Source organism: Malus domestica, chromosome 15 (assembly GCF_042453785.1).
Source record: "Malus domestica chromosome 15, GDT2T_hap1".
Classification (NCBI taxonomy): Eukaryota; Viridiplantae; Streptophyta; class Magnoliopsida; order Rosales; family Rosaceae; genus Malus; species Malus domestica.
Window position 1 is genome coordinate 45,533,833 of NC_091675.1, and position 18,416 is coordinate 45,552,248.

The 18,416-nt window shown below is 37.0% G+C and overlaps 1 protein-coding gene and 1 long non-coding RNA gene across 5 annotated transcripts; both read left to right on the top strand.

Moving 5' to 3' along the window:
• Positions 1-10,129: 10,129 nt before the first annotated feature.
• LOC103407664 (uncharacterized) lies at positions 10,130-12,535 on the top strand. 4 transcript variants are annotated; one of them, XR_011576296.1, is made up of 7 exons: positions 10,130-10,338; positions 10,446-10,587; positions 10,811-10,871; positions 11,055-11,176; positions 11,304-11,432; positions 11,878-12,055; positions 12,265-12,535. It is a non-coding gene; the product is annotated as an uncharacterized lncRNA (long non-coding RNA). The 4 variants fall into 4 exon arrangements; XR_011576295.1 differs by having other exon boundaries at positions 10,811-11,176; XR_011576297.1 differs by lacking the exon at positions 10,811-10,871 and having other exon boundaries at positions 10,131-10,338; positions 11,304-11,450.
• A 2,960-nt stretch (positions 12,536-15,495) lies between these two features.
• Positions 15,496-17,919, top strand: LOC103437589 (uncharacterized). The gene is made up of 5 exons (XM_070814528.1): positions 15,496-15,906; positions 16,000-16,073; positions 16,724-16,853; positions 16,947-17,270; positions 17,375-17,919. The coding sequence occupies exons 1-5, from the start codon at positions 15,790-15,792 to the stop codon at positions 17,645-17,647; spliced, it is 918 nt and encodes a 305-aa protein (XP_070670629.1). The 5' UTR covers positions 15,496-15,789; the 3' UTR covers positions 17,648-17,919.
• The last annotated feature ends 497 nt before the right edge of the window (positions 17,920-18,416 follow it).

Consider the following 18,416-nt stretch of genomic DNA (forward strand, 5'->3'; position numbering starts at 1 on the left):
CTTACCGCGAGCATCACCTCTAGCCCATTATTCATGTATTGAGGAGCGAGCCCTTATTCTATAAAAGGGACTCCCTCACCTCTAGCCGAACAGCCTCACCTCCATCACTTCATGTTGAGCATCGCCACATGTCAAGTACCAGTTCTAGACGACATCTAGTTACTTCGGCCCACAGATGGACTGAATTTCAAGTCTCCAGCCAAAAGACTCTCTTGACTGAAGACTTGGGGGACTACTGTTTATACCATATTTAGGGCCTCCGTATTTAGACCTTGTATAAATACTCGGGGGACTCAAATGTAATTATGCAATAAGTGAAGGGGCAAATATGTAATAAGTGAGGAGCCCTTATTCTATAAAAGGGACTCCTCACTCTCTTCATGGGAGGAGCCAATTTGAGGTGAAGGTTGAGGCTAAGAGAGGGCAAAACATCAAGGCCAACACAAGGCTAGAGAGAGATCCATCAAAATAGGCCTTTGGCCCCCATAAATATAATACAATCAGTGTGGACGTAGCCCAAACCTTGGGGTGAACCACGATACATCTTGTGTCATTTACATTACTTGCAGATTCACGGTCGGATTTACGTTGTTCCAAGACCTCCGGTTTTGTGCATCAACAGAATTCATTAAAGTAGGCCTCGAGAGAGCCTTTTTTATAGACATAAGAAAAAGACGTGTTGAAGTTTAATTGGTCGTCTGGCCCAAAACATTGTAAAAAGCATTTAGTAAATACAACCCATATACTAAACTCGACCGTACCATTTAAACCACATAACTTGATTGCCAGTGAAATGGAAGCTCACAACCATGGGCTAATTGTTTAGGTTAACATGGTGATAGTTTAAATATTCCTCCAACATAGCCAACCAGTTGTATGGATTGTTGTTGGAAAATCAGGGTAACTCAATTTTCATGTATATGGGCCTATTGAAGTGGATGGTGGACCAGTATAGGTGGATGACTGCTAGTGGAGGGGAAACAATGTGGGTGGAGATTAGGCCGGAGGGTGGTGGTGGATGTTGAGAACTGAGGTGACACTTGAGGGTGGCTTGTAAATGGTGGAAAAGAATACAGTATGGGTGGAGATTTGGAATACTGAGAAGCGCACATAGGAGGAAGGACAACGGGTGAAGGATGGGAGGGGTGCGATAAAAGAATGGATGCCGATCCAATTGGAATCTAGGAGAAAGCTGATTAGAATTTGGGAAACATAGGTCGTCGCAAGTGGCAAACAGGATGAATGAAGATCTTCCATCACGTGGGATTGAAGGAGTTTGATGTTAGCTAAGAAGGCCTGAATCTTTGTCAAGTGGGACTTGAAGGTTTCCTGACAAGTTGCCAACATCGAAACGGAATCGTGAAACCCATTAAATTGTTGGAGGATTTAGTGATGCTAGTACTTTAGCTCCAGATCAGCCTTCATAACGTCAGCCACCACCACAGGAGGCTTTGCTTTTGCCCATGGATAGCAATACCTGGACTCTAATATGAGATGATAGGGACTAACAAAAAGAGAGAGCTTTTCATAAGAGGAAAAGGAAAAAAAGATAAATGCTAAAACATTTTGATTTCATTCATGCTTTCCCAAATGATGAAAGTTAGTTCTTATACAACCTTAGAGAAAGAAAAAGTGTGCACGATTGAGACACGTCACAACTCTCAAACCATTAGATGATGCCAACTCTTATAAATGAAGTGACAATAATGCCATAAGGATAAACACCTAACTACGTAATGGACCAAAAGTCCTAACAAGATAAGAAATCGTTTGCTTATATTCTCTTCTTCCTTTTTTCCCTTTTTTTTCTTTTATTTTTATTTTTTGTTATTATAAACAAATGGGCTAAGGTTAAAGGCCTTGTAGGCCTAGATGGAATGATGGATAGAGGAAGAAATTCGATGGTTGGGTGTTTTTCTCCTCCATTTGAAATGGTCAAGGATGATTTACTCCTCTCTACAAAAACGAACATGTGCCACTTTTAATTGGTGACAATAATTGTTAGCTGATTACTCTCTGATACCTAAGTTAGATTTCTATCAAATTGGAGACGGAAAATATTCAAGCAATAGCTCGGGGTTGCAAAAGTGTTGGTTGTGAGAAAGGGGTTGGTCGACTCTCTCGCGAGGTTCAGGCTTACAGGGCCACTGAATCATCTGTTTTAGCATGCCGTTGACCTAGATTGTTGCCTTAACCATCTTTAACCTACTTAGCTATGATTTTGGCATAAAATATAAGAAACAAAAAAAAAAAAAAAACCAAGTAAACTAGGAAAAGTTCCTCATTAAAGAAGTCGACGAGCCCGATTAGCTTGTTATATCAGTTGCATCTTGATCTCAAACGCACAAAGCATTCGGATAGGTTTGGGTGCACCAACCAACTAATCACTAATCTGGTCATTTCAGAGTTCGTGACCAACCGCTAACTTCAACTTCGGAACTTAATTGGTAAGTAATTTCTCGACATTAACATTTCCCAAAAATTTAAACCAAAGAAAATGAATGAATGACATGAAAAGTTGTACTTTAGAAAAACTTGGGTTGACATCAGCTTATCCAAGTTTAATTGATGTTTCCATTATCATTATTCTCTTCATCTTGTCAAAAGGTTTTCCTTGAAAGTCTTGAACAGTTTTGCCTTCAATATTGATCAACATCAATTAGAATTTAGAATGGTGATAGGTGAGCTTGTCAGTGACAGTGAGTTTTAAAATAGTGTAATTTTATAATCTTAATTTTCCTGCCGACAAATCTACCGCTGCCACCAGGGCCCCACAGCAATTAGGATCAGAAACTTTGTTAATTAGTAGATTGACAAATCATGTTTAGCTATACTATAGTCTCATAAAAAATCATATCCTTTTCTTCCCTCTGGGTCGGAATGATAATCAGCAATCGTGCACTTTAATGGATCACTATTCACTATAACACCGTATTGCTATTTACTTTTAATTTTTGTTTGCCAATTTGGTAATCATAATATTAACCGCAATTGAAGGGCTTATAAATATATAACACATGCTGCTCAAACCCTCACAAAATGGAATCCTAAAGCACTTGCATCCTGTAACAGGACTAATTTATAACTGTTATAGGTCATAATTGTGGTTTGAGTCATGATTTGTATAATAATAAAAAATTGTTACACGATGTTATTATTTTCCTTAAATTATAACATGTGTATTTTTTTAATAATATACTTTAAAAGTGAGACATATCAATAATGACATTCACTCGTATAATAACACGTAAAATGGTACATCATGTGCAATTGTTTCTTGTACAAGTGAAAATTTCTGAAACAGTTGGACTAAGCTACACGATAAGCCCATCCATAAAAGTTTGATTTCAAAACCTAAAGAGAGTTGAACGAATTTATCATAGTACCACTAGACCGTAGGTACTAAACCGTAGTACTAGTGACGTGGTTGAAGTCATAGTTAGATGCATTACATTTCAAATAATGAGTAGCTTTGTTAGAGAATATACAATCTCACTTGTTGACAAAATAAATTACAAGACTTAGCTCAAATCTCGTAACCTCTTGGGATAAATATAAATCGTTGTATTCAAATAAAAAAAGAAAAATTAACATGAAATAGCAATGTCCGTTTGCCTGGGCAGTGAACAATCACTACTAAAAGTTTTTCACCTATCCTAGTTGTCCAATTAAATTGCACGAGGGGGTCGCTAATCATGAAATTAATATACTATATTATTTTTTTTAAATACAGTGATGGGCGGCTTGCATCTTATGATCAATGTATCAACTAACGATCATGATTACAAGTGACACATAAATAACAACACATAGTATTATTTAATGAAAAAAGACCAAATAATATGCCTTAGAAATATTTTAAAAAAACCCTCAACCTCGTATTAATATTTTTTTTTTTTTTGGGTATGGTATGTTCCAAGTTATGTAGCATAGCAATGGGGGACATTATTATTATTTTTCTCACTTAGTTGGGTCCATATTTAAATTCCTTCTTTCAACTGCACCTTTAACTTGGTAATGATGAATGCAAGATACATGCGTGCATCCCCCAACCCTAAGACAAGATGATAAGTAAAATTTCCAACAAATATGCATTGCCATTGTTCTTGTTTGTTTCTTGGGGAATAGCTAAATACTCAACTACCACTTGGGTACATGTCTAGGGAAGCTAATTAATTAGCTTAAAAGTGCTTTGCCTTTGTCACCAAATCTAAGAAGTACTCAATCACTTATTAAGTATGAGCACCTAAAATCTTATAGTAAATATATCTGCTTATGATGGCTAGTGATAACGATCAACATCAATGGCAGATTTATGAATGTTTTTTTTCCGAAATGCGAGATAAACAAGCTCGGGAGAAGAAAAAATTTGAAATTTCCAAGCATTTCAATAAACAGTACTTACTCCCAACTTATCTACTTTTTCCTCCAACTTTAAATGAGTTATTATTAGATAAATCAATGGAAAAATATAGTCACTGATGAAGGCACGGAAGGATCAGAGTGGTCCTAAATCTATCCTAACTTGAAAAAATAAGATTAGTATTACACCTATTTCTATTGCTTTGCAACCCTTCTCAACACTCGTTATCTCTTTTTTAATTTAATAGATCCCATCCTAAAATTAAGTACAATATTTTAAAAGGAAAATTAATGAAAATGACTTGAAAATTTTGAGTTTTAACGATAAAGACAAAATAAAGGGTCAAGTGAATAGTACTATGATTGACTTTTTAGTGTAAAAATGTGGTTTTTCGTTAAAGTAAACAGTACCGAAAGTTTTTCGTTAAAGTTCCCTATTTTAAATGGTCATTTATCACAAATCAATAACCTTTAACTTAAGACCCATCATTTGCTTTTAACTTAAAGAAAAATGACGTGGATTGTCTGCCCTCCCATTTCCATACTCTTCCTATCCCCTCCTGTTTTGTATGGTCACGGTTAAGCCACGTCAACATTTTATATTCCTATTACTTTTTGTTTTATTATTTTTATAAAAAAAATCAATATAAAATGTTGACGTGGCTTAACCGTGACCACACAAACAGAAAGAGATGAGAAGAGTATGAAAATGGGAGGGCAGACAATTCACCTCCAAAGAAAAATCGTCTTTCACTTTATGCACTGCAAAAGCTATGCCGCCTCTTCTTCTTGAATTTCATATATTTCACCATTCCAACTTGCAAATTTATTGAATAAACAACAGTATGGTTTATAAAACTCTATTATTCTCTATAGGGTTTGTAAATTTTTCGGTAATTAGCTCTACTGAGTTTTATAATTCTTTTAATATTATAAATGATCTCATGCAATGGTTTCAAAATATGATAACTTGACAAGAACAAATAAAATTATCTATGCATATGTTAATTTTGATTACTTAATTATTTGGATATATATTATGAGGTTTTGCTTTAGTAATTTTGTAAATACTATTCTTCTTTTTTGCTTGTACAAGACTCTTCTTCACATGAAATTCTGACTCCGCCACTTAATATAGATAGAAAGGAAAACAAGAGAGAGATGATGAAAAAAAATGTACATCAACTTGCTTGGGCATGTGGTTGATGGCTACAAAGGGGCAGGCCAATGGCTACTTGTCCCTTTTTGGTCTTGCAAGTGTAAGGACCACAAAATAAGGAGATTTTAGTAACATCACAATTTAAAATGACTAAATCCTCCTAACGGGTGCCTAGGGAAAAATTGATGCCAACGGATAATTTTACCATCAAGCCTTATTATAATGTCTAATAATCTAGCCCTATGAATAGAAATTCGAACGTTATATTACAAAAAAACCCCTACTATCTGATGCAAGATATACGCAAGGAAGCTCCAACGTTATTCTTTGGCTAGAAAAAACTAGCAAACTCTATAATTCTCTTGGATGAAAGAGACAGTAAAACTCAAGTTTGATTGATGATATGAATAATTACAAACCCTACCTAAAGAAGGTGTATTTACACGTTCAAACCACATACCCAAACCTTAAAAGGACTTAAGGTTCAAATAGGAAAGAAAACAAACAATTATCAAAGTTTCAAAAGTATCGCTAAAACTTAAAACACAGTTTTGGGATAGTGAATGAAGGTTTTTGCCCAAAATTGCCCTTATGTCACAAGCAAAGTTGGTGTGACATGTCCTTGCTTCGTGCTCTTGGAACGAAATATTTTTAAGCCTTATTTTGACATCGACGACCAGACCTGCACTTCACCAGTCTTGTTGCCAGTTTTGCATCTTCAGATATGACATTTGATTATCTATGCCATATTTTCTACATCACTATCTTGCATAACTAATTAAAAGGAACAACAACAACAACAACAACAACAAAGTCTTTTCCCACTAAGTGGGGTCGGCTATATGAATCCTAGAATACCATTACGCTCAGTTATGTGTCGTGTCCTCCGTTAGATCCAAGTACTCTAAGTTTTTTTTCTTAGGGTCTCTTCCAAAGTTTTCCTAGGTCTTCTTCTATCCCTTCGACCCTGTTCCTCTATCCCGTAGTCACATCTTTGAATCGGAGCGTCAGTAGGCATTCTTTGCACATGTCCAAACCACCGTAACCGGTTTTCTCTCATCTTTCCTTCAATTTCGGCTACTCCTACTTTATCTCAGATATCCTCATTCCTAATATTATCCTTTCTCGTGTGCCTACACATCCAACGAAGTATCCTCATCTCCGCTACACCCATTTTATGTACGTGTTGATGCTTCATCGCTCGACATTCTGTGCCATACAACATCGCCGACCTTATTGTCGTCCTATAAAATTTTTCCTTAAGCTTTAGTGGCATACGGCGGTCACACAACACGCTGGATGCACTCTTCCACTTCATCCATTCAGCTTGTATTCTATGGTTGAGGTCTCCATCTAATTCTCTGTTCTTTTGCAAGATAGATCCGAGGTAGCAAAAACGGTCGCTCTTTGGTATTTCCAGATCTTCGATCCTTACCCCTAACTCATTTTATATTCTGTCTTTGATTGGCTTAGGCGAAGACCTTTAGATTCCAACGCTTCTCTCCAAAGGTTAAGCTTCGCATTTACCCCTTCCTGAGTTTCATCTATCAACACTATATCGTTTGCGAAAAGTATACACCAAGGAATATCATCTTGAATATGTCATGTTAACTCATCCATTACCAATGCAAAAAGGTAAGGACTTCAGGATGAGCCTTGATGTAACCCTACAGTTATGAGGAAGCTTTCGGTTTATCCTTCATGAGTTCTTACGGTAGTCTTTGCTCCATCATACATATCTTTTATAGCATGGATATATGCTACTCGTACTCATTTCTTCTCTAAAATCCTCTAAAGAATGTCTCTTAGGACCCTATCATACACTTTTTTCAAATCTATAAAGACCATATGTAAATCCTTTTTCCCATTTCTATATCTTTCCATAAATCTTTGTAAGAGATAGATTGCCTCCATGGTTGAGCGTCCTGGCATAAACCCGAATTGGTTATCTGAAACCCGTGTCTCTTGCCTCAATCTATGCTCAATGATTCTCTCCCAGAGCTTCATTGTATGACTCATTAGCTTAATACCCCTATAGTTCATGCAATTTTGTACATCACCGTTGTTCTTGTAGATAGGCACCAAAGTGCTATTTCGCCACTCATTTGGCATTTTCTTTGTTTTCAAAATCCTATTGAAAAGGTCAGTGAGCCATGCTATACCCGTCTCTCCCAAGACCTTCCACACTTCGATCAATATATCATATGGGCCCACTGCTTTTCTATGCTTCATCTTTTTCGAAGATACAACCACTTCTTTCTTCCTGATTCGGCGATAAAAATGGTAGTTTCTACACTATTCTGAGTTACTTAACTCCCCCAAAGAAGTACTCCTTTCAAGTCCTTCATTGAAAAGATTATGAAAATAACCTCTCCATCTGTCTTTGATCGCGTTCTCTGTAGCAAGAACCTTTCCATTCTCATCCTTGATGCACCTCACTTGGTTTAGGTCCCTTGTCTTATTTTCCTTTGCTTTAGCTAGTTTATAGATATCCAACTCTCCTTCTTTGGTATCTAGTCGCTTATACATATCGTCATAAGCCGCTAGCTTAGCTTCTCTCACAACTTTCTTCACCTCTTGCTTCGCTTTTCTATACCTTTCACCATTTTCATCGGTCATATCCTTGTATAAGCCTTTACAACATTCCTTCTTAGCCTTCACCTTTGTTTGTACCTCCTCATTCCACCACCAAGATTCCTTTTGGTGTGGAGCAAAGCCCTTGGACTCTCCTAATACCTATTTTGCTACTTTTCGGATACAACTAGCCATGGAATCCCACATTTGGCTAGCTTCCCTCTCTCTATCCCACACACATTGGGTGATTACTTTCTCTTTGAAAATGACTTGTTTTTCTCCTTTTAGATTCCACCATCTAGTCCTTGGGCACTTCCAAGTCTTGTTCTTTTTTTTTCTCTCTTTTGATATGTACATCCATCACTAACAAGCGATGTTGATTAGCCAAGCTCTCTCTTGGTATAACTTTGCAATCCTTACAAGTTATACGGTCCCCTTTCCTCATTAGAAGAAAATCTATTTGTGTTTTTGACGACCCACTCTTGTAGGTGATCACATGTTCTTCTCTCTTCTTAAAGAAGGTGTTGGCTAAGAAGAGATCATATGCCATTGCAAAATCTAAAATAGCTTCCCCATCCTCGTTTCTCTCCCCAAAACCATGGCCACCATGAAAACCTTCATAGTTGCCTGTCTCCTTGCCCACGTGTCCAATTGAATCTCCTCCTATAAATACTTTCTCCGTCTGAGCAATTCCTTTCACCAAGTCTCCAAGGTCTTCCCAAAATTTCTCCTTCAAACTCGTATCCAACCCTACTTGAGGTGCGTATGCACTAATCACATTGATGAGTTCTTGTCCTATTACAATCTTGATTGCCATGATTCTATCTCCTACCCTCTTGACATCTACAACATCTTGTGTCAAGGTCTTGTCCACGATGATACCAACACCGTTTCTCATTCAATTTATGCCCGAACACCAAAGTTTAAAACCTGAGTTTTCTGGATCCTTTGCCTTAAGACCAAGCCATTTAGTTTCTTGTAGACACATAATATTTATCATTCTCCTCACCATAACTTCCACTACTTCCATAGATTTTCCCGTTAAGGTTCCTATATTCCACGTTCCTAAACGCATTCTACTCTTTTGAACTCTAACATTCTGTCCTAACTTCTTCACCCTCCCCGGTCTAATAGGATCAAAGTACTTCTTTTGTGTGTGTCCTGTTTAAAGTTGATAGGAGCATATACTCCCAAATAACTTTGAGTGGAGTCGTTCAAAAAGAAGTTTCTATGACCCCCTTGCTCATTTAACACTGCATCCGGGTGCCAATGAAGATACATCGACCTTTGCTCACTTATCACTGTGCTCGGGCCACACAGCATGCCACTTACGGGTGACGCCCTAGCTTTAGCGTGAATTCGTTCTGAATTTATTTTCATAAGGATTTGACGTAACCTATGAGTGCCGGCTGTCGACTACCTGACGCCCTCCCCCTCCTCCTTTATCCGGGCTTGGGACCGGCAATGTAAGATAAACCCTAAACCTTGTCGATTTCACTTAGAATTTTATACATCACTGACAACTTCTCCCATAAACTTTTATTCTGGCTAATTTCCTGTCGTAACTATTGTTGATGGTCAATTTCCCCTACCTTAATATTTTTCTTGTTATTTTCCTTTCGTTGTTAGGTTCTCTCCAATCACAAAGATAAATAGGAAATACCTTTAGTGAGATTATATACGCTAAAGTGAGAGTTCTTTTTTGTATGTCTATTATTTCAGATAATAAAAGGAATTGTTGATGTTGTCTTGAGAACATAGTCTACATAAACACATTTGTAGAACCTCGTAAATATTGTGTTTTATTTATTTTATATATTACACATATCTTTATATACTAAAACTCAGTCCCCCGGGGCACTGTGGATGACCAGTGTGCTGACCATTTTGCCCCTGGGTTTCTCCTTGGTTTCCTCCTTTGTGACCTTCTTTGCACAGTGAGATTACGTTTTTCCCCATTGGATGCACGTGTCGACCATCGCTGTGCAACGCCTGCTCCTCCACTTTTCTTCTCCCTTTTTCCCTTCCGTTTTCATTTTTCCCACGTGTCGATCATCGATGGACCTGCTTTCGCGTCTCTCTCTCTCGCCGTTCTCAGTTCTGCTATTCTCAACTCTAGCTTCGTGTCTCCAAAACAGCGAATTTTCTTGCCCTCCAACCTTCCATCTTTCTCTCAGGAATTATCGACAACGGTGCAATTAGATCCGATTCAATTTTTTATCCAGAAACGTTGGCGTTTCCTGGTGAGTTTGATAGCTTTCTCAGTGTGGGTGTTTTAATTTTTCTTTTGGGTTTTAGATTTGCAGATGGGTTTTGTGTTTATGTTTGCTTTTTGTGATTCTGTTTGTAGGCTTGGATCCTCCTCCTCCTCCTCCTCTTCCTCACCCAAACCAGCAGCCCCACCTTCAATTGATACTGACGGAAACACCACGAATTGAGGCGCAACACCAATACTGTAACAATTATAAGAAAAGAGCTCCAAACCCGCAAAGGTTTTTTTTTTTTTTTTTTTTTTTGGGTTCTGGGTTTTGAGCTGTTTGGATACTGAGAATCAGTTTTTTATTTATTTTTTGTTTCTGGGTTGCCTACAATTAAGAGAATTAGGGAATGGATATAGCGTGAATTTAAATTCTGGGATATCGCTTGAGGAAAATCTTGGATTTTTTTTATTTCAATGAATATTTATATTGATTCACTGACCTCTTTTTTATTTAGTAGGGGAAAAGGGAATAAGGCAATTGAATGAGCGGTTTGTACAGTAGCTAAGTACATAAAAGTATATATTTTCTCTGTGTGTGTTTGTATCGTTTGTTTTGATTATGATTCCTTCCCTATTTCTGCAATTTTGTGCATTGGGCTTTCTGAGATTTATGATTTGATATTTTTGGTTAGTTATTTATTTATTTTAATGGAATTTGTTGTTTGGTCATTGCTCTAATTACAATTGATATACGTGTAGAAGTAGGATTACAAATAAATAGCAGCATGTGAACTAAATACAAAACAATCAAGATTGAACTTGATCTGCAGCAGCCGCATCGTCTGAGGAATCCGTGTTGGAACAGAACTGTATTTGTGCAGGTAGTATTGTAGTCGGTTTATCGTTATTTGTACCCAGTAAGACCTAATGGACAATAAATTCTCTTATAAGCATGGGGAAAGTAGCGAAATCCAAGTTTTATTCTCTTACATCTGCCTGTGTTTCCAGATCTGGCAAACGTATTTGAAGTGTTGTTGCCACAACTTCTGTTGTATCCCAATCCTTTTGACGCTTTAAACGGAGAGGCTGCAGCTTTAATGATGTTTTACCAAGCTGCTTATGAACAAAGAGTTAAAGGTATTGATTGCATTTTAGGTACGTGTCTCCCTGTCATTATGCATTTGTTTTCCATCGTTTTTTACTTAAGTTTCGACTTTAGTGTATTCGTGTCGTGATTAGTGCTAATTAGAACATGGATTCTTCAACAGCAATCTTTTGAGTAGTGTGAAGTCTTTTGTTACATTATAGTGCTACTCTTACACCTGCAGATGTTAAGTGTGTTTGAGTTGAGAACCTTGCATTCTGTTACGTTTTGAGAAGTAAACTTAAGTTGACAAAAACAAAATGGTTATCAAATGGGACCTTGATTTATGCATAAAAATGAGTTATAATGTGCATTATCGAATACTAAGTTACGTATTTTCTTTAGTTGTTTCCTCGAGAGCATTCCAATGCATCACTAAACATGATTATGCAAGCAAACATTGTATTGTATTTAACTAATGTTACTAAACTCAAGCAGCAATTGTCATTGGACGTGCGTTCGAGCCACAGGTTTTCCCAAAATTAGATCGTTTCTAATTCCGTTCTGCAATCATGTTGTGTTTGTCTGTTTTTAATTGTTGGTGCAAGCTTGAAGGAGATTGTGAAAAATTGGACTGACTCCTCCAACAAAGCTATCAACCGCCTCCTTGCCCAAGGTGCTCCCCCCCCCCCTCTTCTGTCCTCACTTTGTCTCTAAAATCTTCTCTTTCGATACTCAAGATATCATTCCTCACTTGGCCAAAAATGATAGATTATCCCTCATGATGTATTTTCCATGTTTGAATATTTTGTTCATTCAGCGTCAAGTGTTTTCTTTTTGTGTATAAGAATATCTCATTAACTCATTGTTTTCTCTTTCCTGTAGGTGGTACAATAGTTCTATCCGATCATGGTCGCTATTTTTCAAAGGATGCTGTGGAATTTCAAGATTGAAAACCGCTGGCTTTCAATCTTTTAAAACAAATTACCTTTGTAAGGTATCAAAACTATAATTTTTCTATAGCAAATAAAATTCTTTCCTTCACTATGGTAATTTTGTTTAGATTAATTAATGTTACACTGATACTAACTCAAATTTATACACTGCTATAAGATCAATTTGTAATCCCGCAGCAACGCGCGGGCATTACTAGCTAGTATTATCTATTTAAAAAAAAAAAAAATAGAGGAAATCTCGTGCGAAAGAGAAACTGGGTGAAAGAGAGAGAGATGCGAGAAGCTTAGCGTACACGTGAAACAGTGGCTGGCAATATACACGTGACGTTGCCCCACGAATGAGAATAAGATTTTGCACTTGTGTGTTCTGGGTCACGCATTCACAACTCACATGGGGAGAGGAGACCTCAAAATCATGCATTTTTTCTTGGGTCTTGGAGAGCTAGTGGCAAAAAGAGCACGTCCTTAAAGCAAATATAAATATAATATAAAATCACTTGTCTATCAAATTATTCTAACTCTAAAAGTCACAATTCAACCAATATTGTTCAACAAGCTTGTTGACTTTGTTTACATATCCTACGAATGGCTGGTTTGGTATTGTTGTGCTTTGAAAAAAAGCTGCTGTAAGAATAAGCGGCTGTGCTGTGAGAATAAGCGGCTGTGAAATAAAGCAGCAGAGTGTTTGGTAAACTTTTTTGTAAAAGTGCTTTTGGAAAAAAAAAAGCAGTCTGATAGTGGGTCTTTTCATTAAAGGAGCACTGTAGCTCCGTGTGCTTTGAAAAAAAGCCAGTTTTCCAAAGCTGCAAATAGTAGCTTCAGCTTTTTCCTTTGATTTCAGCTTATTCTCACAGCAGCTTCCAAAATAAGCCCTTTTTTTTCAGTTTACCAAACACCTAAAACCCTTACAGCTTTTTTTCATGAGTGCTTTTTTTTAAGCACCTCACTCCCAAACTAGGTCGAACATGCATATAGAGCTCACCACGATTTCATGGAAAAGAAAATATTATTGGTCGACATATATTTTACTTTGTATATGCAACGCTAATTATGTGGTCACGTCAATTATGAGTAGGAATGTAATTTGAGTTCGGTCAACAGGACTCCACTTATGCCCAACCTAATTACCTTAACCTAATTATTTATTGGATTGGGTTAGGTTGATCCTTTACCCGTTCATGTCAACCTAAACTCAACCCAATTTCTAGCCCGAATTGCTCATGTACATTTTACATGTCCCACTTCATGTTAGATAAGCTAGACACAAGTTTGGGAGGGCTATACTTTAAGTTTGTTGTTTGCTTTTCATTTGAACAATGAATGATTATGTTGATTTTATGTTTCTTTTGGTTAAAATGTTGGTATTGTTTGTGTAAAATTGAATTTTTAATATTTTGACGTTATTTGGTTCAAAATTTGAGATTTATCTTACAAAATAAGGTGTTACAAGATTGAGATTGATAAAGTTGAGCAAACCTGAACCCAACCTAAATAAGGCTGAACTTAATTTAAACCCAAACTCGAATAAACCTGCATGAACTTGAGTCCAACCCAAACCTGAATTAATAAGGTTAGGTTTGGGACCGTCGGGTTGACTATTTAACCCGTCAAACCCCGCCTAGTTGCACCCCTAGTAATGAGTGCGATAGACATAAGAAAATATATTTGTGATTGTATTACATATTCTCTCATTTTTAAGAAGAATAAAGAAGTATAGCATTCTAGTTGCACACATGATCCGTGAATAATACTAATTTTTACTTTAAAAAAAAATTGTTGTACTTCTCAATTTATATGACATTATCCTTCTAAGTTCGCTAATATGATATCAAGTGGCACATAAATGGAAGAATAATAAATTAAAAAAATGGTGTGCATGTTTAAAACTAGAGTTTGACATAAAGAGAATTCAAGCTTAAACAAACTCGTGTAGAGATGGTGCAACTGACTTAGGCTAAAAACGAGTCTAAATTATTAACCAAGAAAACTGTAAAAACAATTTTTATGGATCTTAAATCAATATTGTTCAAACCACATCTACGTGTACAGAGTAATAACTTATTTGAAAGTGTTTTTAAAATGTCTTAAAGTTCTTTTGTGAAATTATTTTTAGGTTTCAAAAACACTTTAAGTGCTTCATGCGTTATGTATTCTTACATGAAGTATTTAAGTGTTTTTCAAGATGAACTTGCATTTTTACTAAAACTTGGTTCAAAAAACATTTTCATTAAAAGCTCTTGCATTCATTTTAAAATGACTTAAAACTCTTTTGGTGAAATTATTTTTAGGGTCCAAAAATACTTGAAGTGTTTCCTTCGTTACATGCTCTTACATGGAATACTTCAAGTGTTTTTTCAAAATTAACTTGCATTTTTATTAAAGATTTGTTCCAACAGTATTTTCATAAAAAACGCTTTCATTTTAAAAGCACTTCCAAACAAATCATAAACCCACTTGCCTAAGCCCGCAATGTTCTTTATTGTAGATTGTTCTAATGTATCTAAATCATGTTGGGTGGAAAAAATCTACCAAATTTTTTTTTTGAACAAATGATATTATCCACACTAAGGGGATGAGAGAGTGAGCTAAGGCTCATAATGAGCTAGCAATAATATAATTCAAATTTACATATAACGAGAATCGAATTTAAAACCTCTCACTTATAAATAAATATGATGTTGGATTCATGAAGTTCCTGAAATTGAGCTTCTAGGCTTTTGCTTTACTTGTGTTCAATAATTAGATAATGCATTTCAATTTTCAAATCCTTGAGAGACTCTTGGGACGTCATCATCTCTGGATCCGACCGTTGAAAACATTATCTCCTAAACCCACGCGATCAAGGACCGTATTTTCAAAATTTCAAAAAACCATCCGCCCTCCTTAATCAAAATCATCAGTCAGATCACTGAGAGATTTTTTAGTATGATCGGTATGGAATTGTACATTATATATCATTATATAAATAGTGAGATATATGTGTTAAAAATTTAATAACTTGAAAAATAAAATTTCTCTCTACTTATATAAAAAACACATGATATACCACTCATGTTCCTGTCACAACGCAGACGCCATAATATTAAATTAACCGGCACGTGGCTGGGCCTCCGGCGTCACATACTCGCCATTTCAAACTATTATGCCTATAAATATAGCCGGCCCGGATTTAGGCCTTTCGTTTTAAGAAAAAGAACAAAAAAGGAAGAGTCAGTAGCTCACTCCAAGTCATCTCCTACGCTCCTACTCCTACTCTCCCTTCAACTCCACCCTTTCCAAAAAGGCCATTTAAAATACCCACAAACCCCCCCCGCACAAAAGCACTCTTTACCCCCCAGAGCACACACACAGGAACGTTCCGGAACGAGGTCAGTTTCGTCATTTCGGTAGACTGCTCCTGCGATAGTGGTAGTGGTGAATCGGACGCTGCCAGAATCCGAAGGTCCGACCCGAAATGGAGAGAAGCACTCCGGTGAGGAAGCCCCACACGTCCACCGCGGATCTGCTCACCTGGTCCGAGACTCCGCTGGCTGATTCTCCTCTTCCATCTTCCGCCTCGCGGCCCCACCAGGTGACATTCCGAATTCCATTTATCTCTCTCTCTCTCTCTCTCGGTTTGTTCTTTGATTTGTTGATTCGTTGTTTGTTTGGGGATTGATCGTAGCCGTCGGATGGGATCAGAAAGGTGGTGTTTGGAGGGCAGGTGACGGACGAGGAGGTCGAGAGCTTGAACAAACGGTCAGATCTGCTTCTTCCTGCTTCTGCTTTTGCGCTTTCTCCTTTGCATTTCACTTTCTGGGTTTTTGATTTTTCAAAATTTTGTTTCTTTGTTCTCGTTTCTGTGGCCATTGGAAGTGGACCTGCAACGGATATTTCTTCTTCAATGCTTATGAATTTGAAAAAAAAAAAAACCAAAATTGAGGAATTATTTCTGGGACCAAATTGATGGTTAAAAAATAATGCTTTTAAATTTTTTTTTTTCTTTTCATTATTTGGATATTCTATTAGAATTTGACTTGGTATTTTCTAGTAAATTTCCCTTTTTTAATATGGAAAAAATGAATTTTAAACTTGAAGATTGATTGATCTGTGATCGATCTACTTTGTTTGGCCCATGAATCCATATAAATATTCAATTTTCCATATTTTGCAAATTTCACCCAAAAAATCTATATGTTTTAGATTATAATCACAGAGATAGTTTTGAATTCATGTATTTATAAAGTGAATAAACTTGTTTAATTGAGGGGTTTTGCTATTTTCCTAAAACGTTAAATTTGTTTTGTTTCATAAGTTGCGGTGAAAGTTTGAATAACAATATGTAGTGAAAATATATATGATGTGGGAATATGTGAGACCTCTAACATTGTTAACTATGAAATTTCCAGCAAACCTTGTTCAGCGCATAAGATGAAGGAGATCACCGGGAGTGGCATTTTTGCACCGAAAGCAGAAAATGATGCCGCGGAAGCTGATGGTGCGAACCCTACCCTAAAGCCAGGAATTCGAATGTACCAGGTACCGATCAATATGCGGTCTAGTTTTAGATTTGTTATTAGAACACAGATGTTATTTGCTTAGTTTTTCTTCTGATGGTTGGAAATATGGCAGCAAGCGGTTGCTGGAATCAGTCATATCTCGTTTGGTGATGAAGAGAGTGTTTCTCCCAAAAAGCCTACTACCATTCCCGAAGTGGCAAAGCAGCGGGAGCTAAGTGGAACCTTGGAAACGGAAGCAGAGAGAGAGGCAAGGCTGAAGAAGCAGCTCTCTGAATCTAAATTCAAGGAGCTTAGTGGCCATGACATATTTGCGCCCCCTCCTGAAATTTTACCCAGGACAACTACCGCTCCTCGTGCTTTGGCCTTGAAGGGAAGCATTGAGATAGGAGAACCTACTTCACCCAACGGTCGCACGCCTGTTAAGAAGGTTTCTAATGTAAGTGAACTGCGTTACTTTACGCCTAATACATATCACTATCTGTTCCCATTATGTGGTAGTTAAGCATATGATTTCTTGTGAATTTGGTTTTTATGCAATAGCCTGGTGGGGGTCAGAGCAATATAACATCCATCGAGGAACCAGCGCCCAAGACAGCCAAGAAGATTTATGACAAGAAGTTTTCCGAGCTCTCAGGAAATGATATATTCAAGGGCGATGTTCCTCCTTCGTCAGCTGAAAAACCACTGAGTTCGGCAAAACTACGAGAGATGAGCGGCAGCAACATCTTTGCGGATGGGAAGAAAGAGGCTCGAGACTACTTAGGAGGTGTACGCAAACCCCCAGGTGGAGAGAGTAGCATTGCTTTGGTTTAACATCATGTTAGGTCTAACTTGGTTCATTTTATTTGATCACATGTTGTCTGGTTTTGTTTCGGGCTTTCTCCTAATCGTGGGGAGGATGTGTTACAATATTATTTGACCTTTCTCTTTTGTTCATTGTGAGTTTTGGGAGTTATGTTTTAGGTTAAAACGGGGGCCGGCCAGAGCGATGGACTATCTGCTAATTGGGTTGTCTATGTCCATATTCTTCTGTTCTTTCTGTGTTCGTTTTAATGAAGTGCTTGGGCTGTTTTACTGGGTTTTAACTTATGGATTAGCTTTATTGATTACTTGTTTCATTTTGGTACTTTTGCGTTGTTTGTGTTCAAATGCTAGACCATAAGGTTTAAGGGCTGGTTTGGTATTGCTGGGCTTTGAAAAAAAACTGCTGTGAGAATAAGCGGCTGTGAAATAAATCAACAGAGTGTTTGGTAAATTTTTTTGTAAAAATGTTTTTGAAAAAAAAAAGTCTGATAGTGGGTCTTTTCATTAAAAGAGCACTGTAGCTCTATGTGTTTTGAAAAAAAACTAGTTTTCCAAAGCTGCAAATAGCAGCTTTAGTTTTTTCTTTTGATTTCAGTTTATTCTCACAGCAGCTTCCAAAATAAGTTTTTTTTTTTTTCAGTTTACCAAACATCTAAACCTCTCACAGCTTTTTTTTATAAGTGCTTTTTTTTTAAGCACCTCACTCCCAAACCATCCCTACATCTTCTCCTACGTCAGAAAGATGAAGTATTCGGAAAAACCGCTTGTGAATATATCT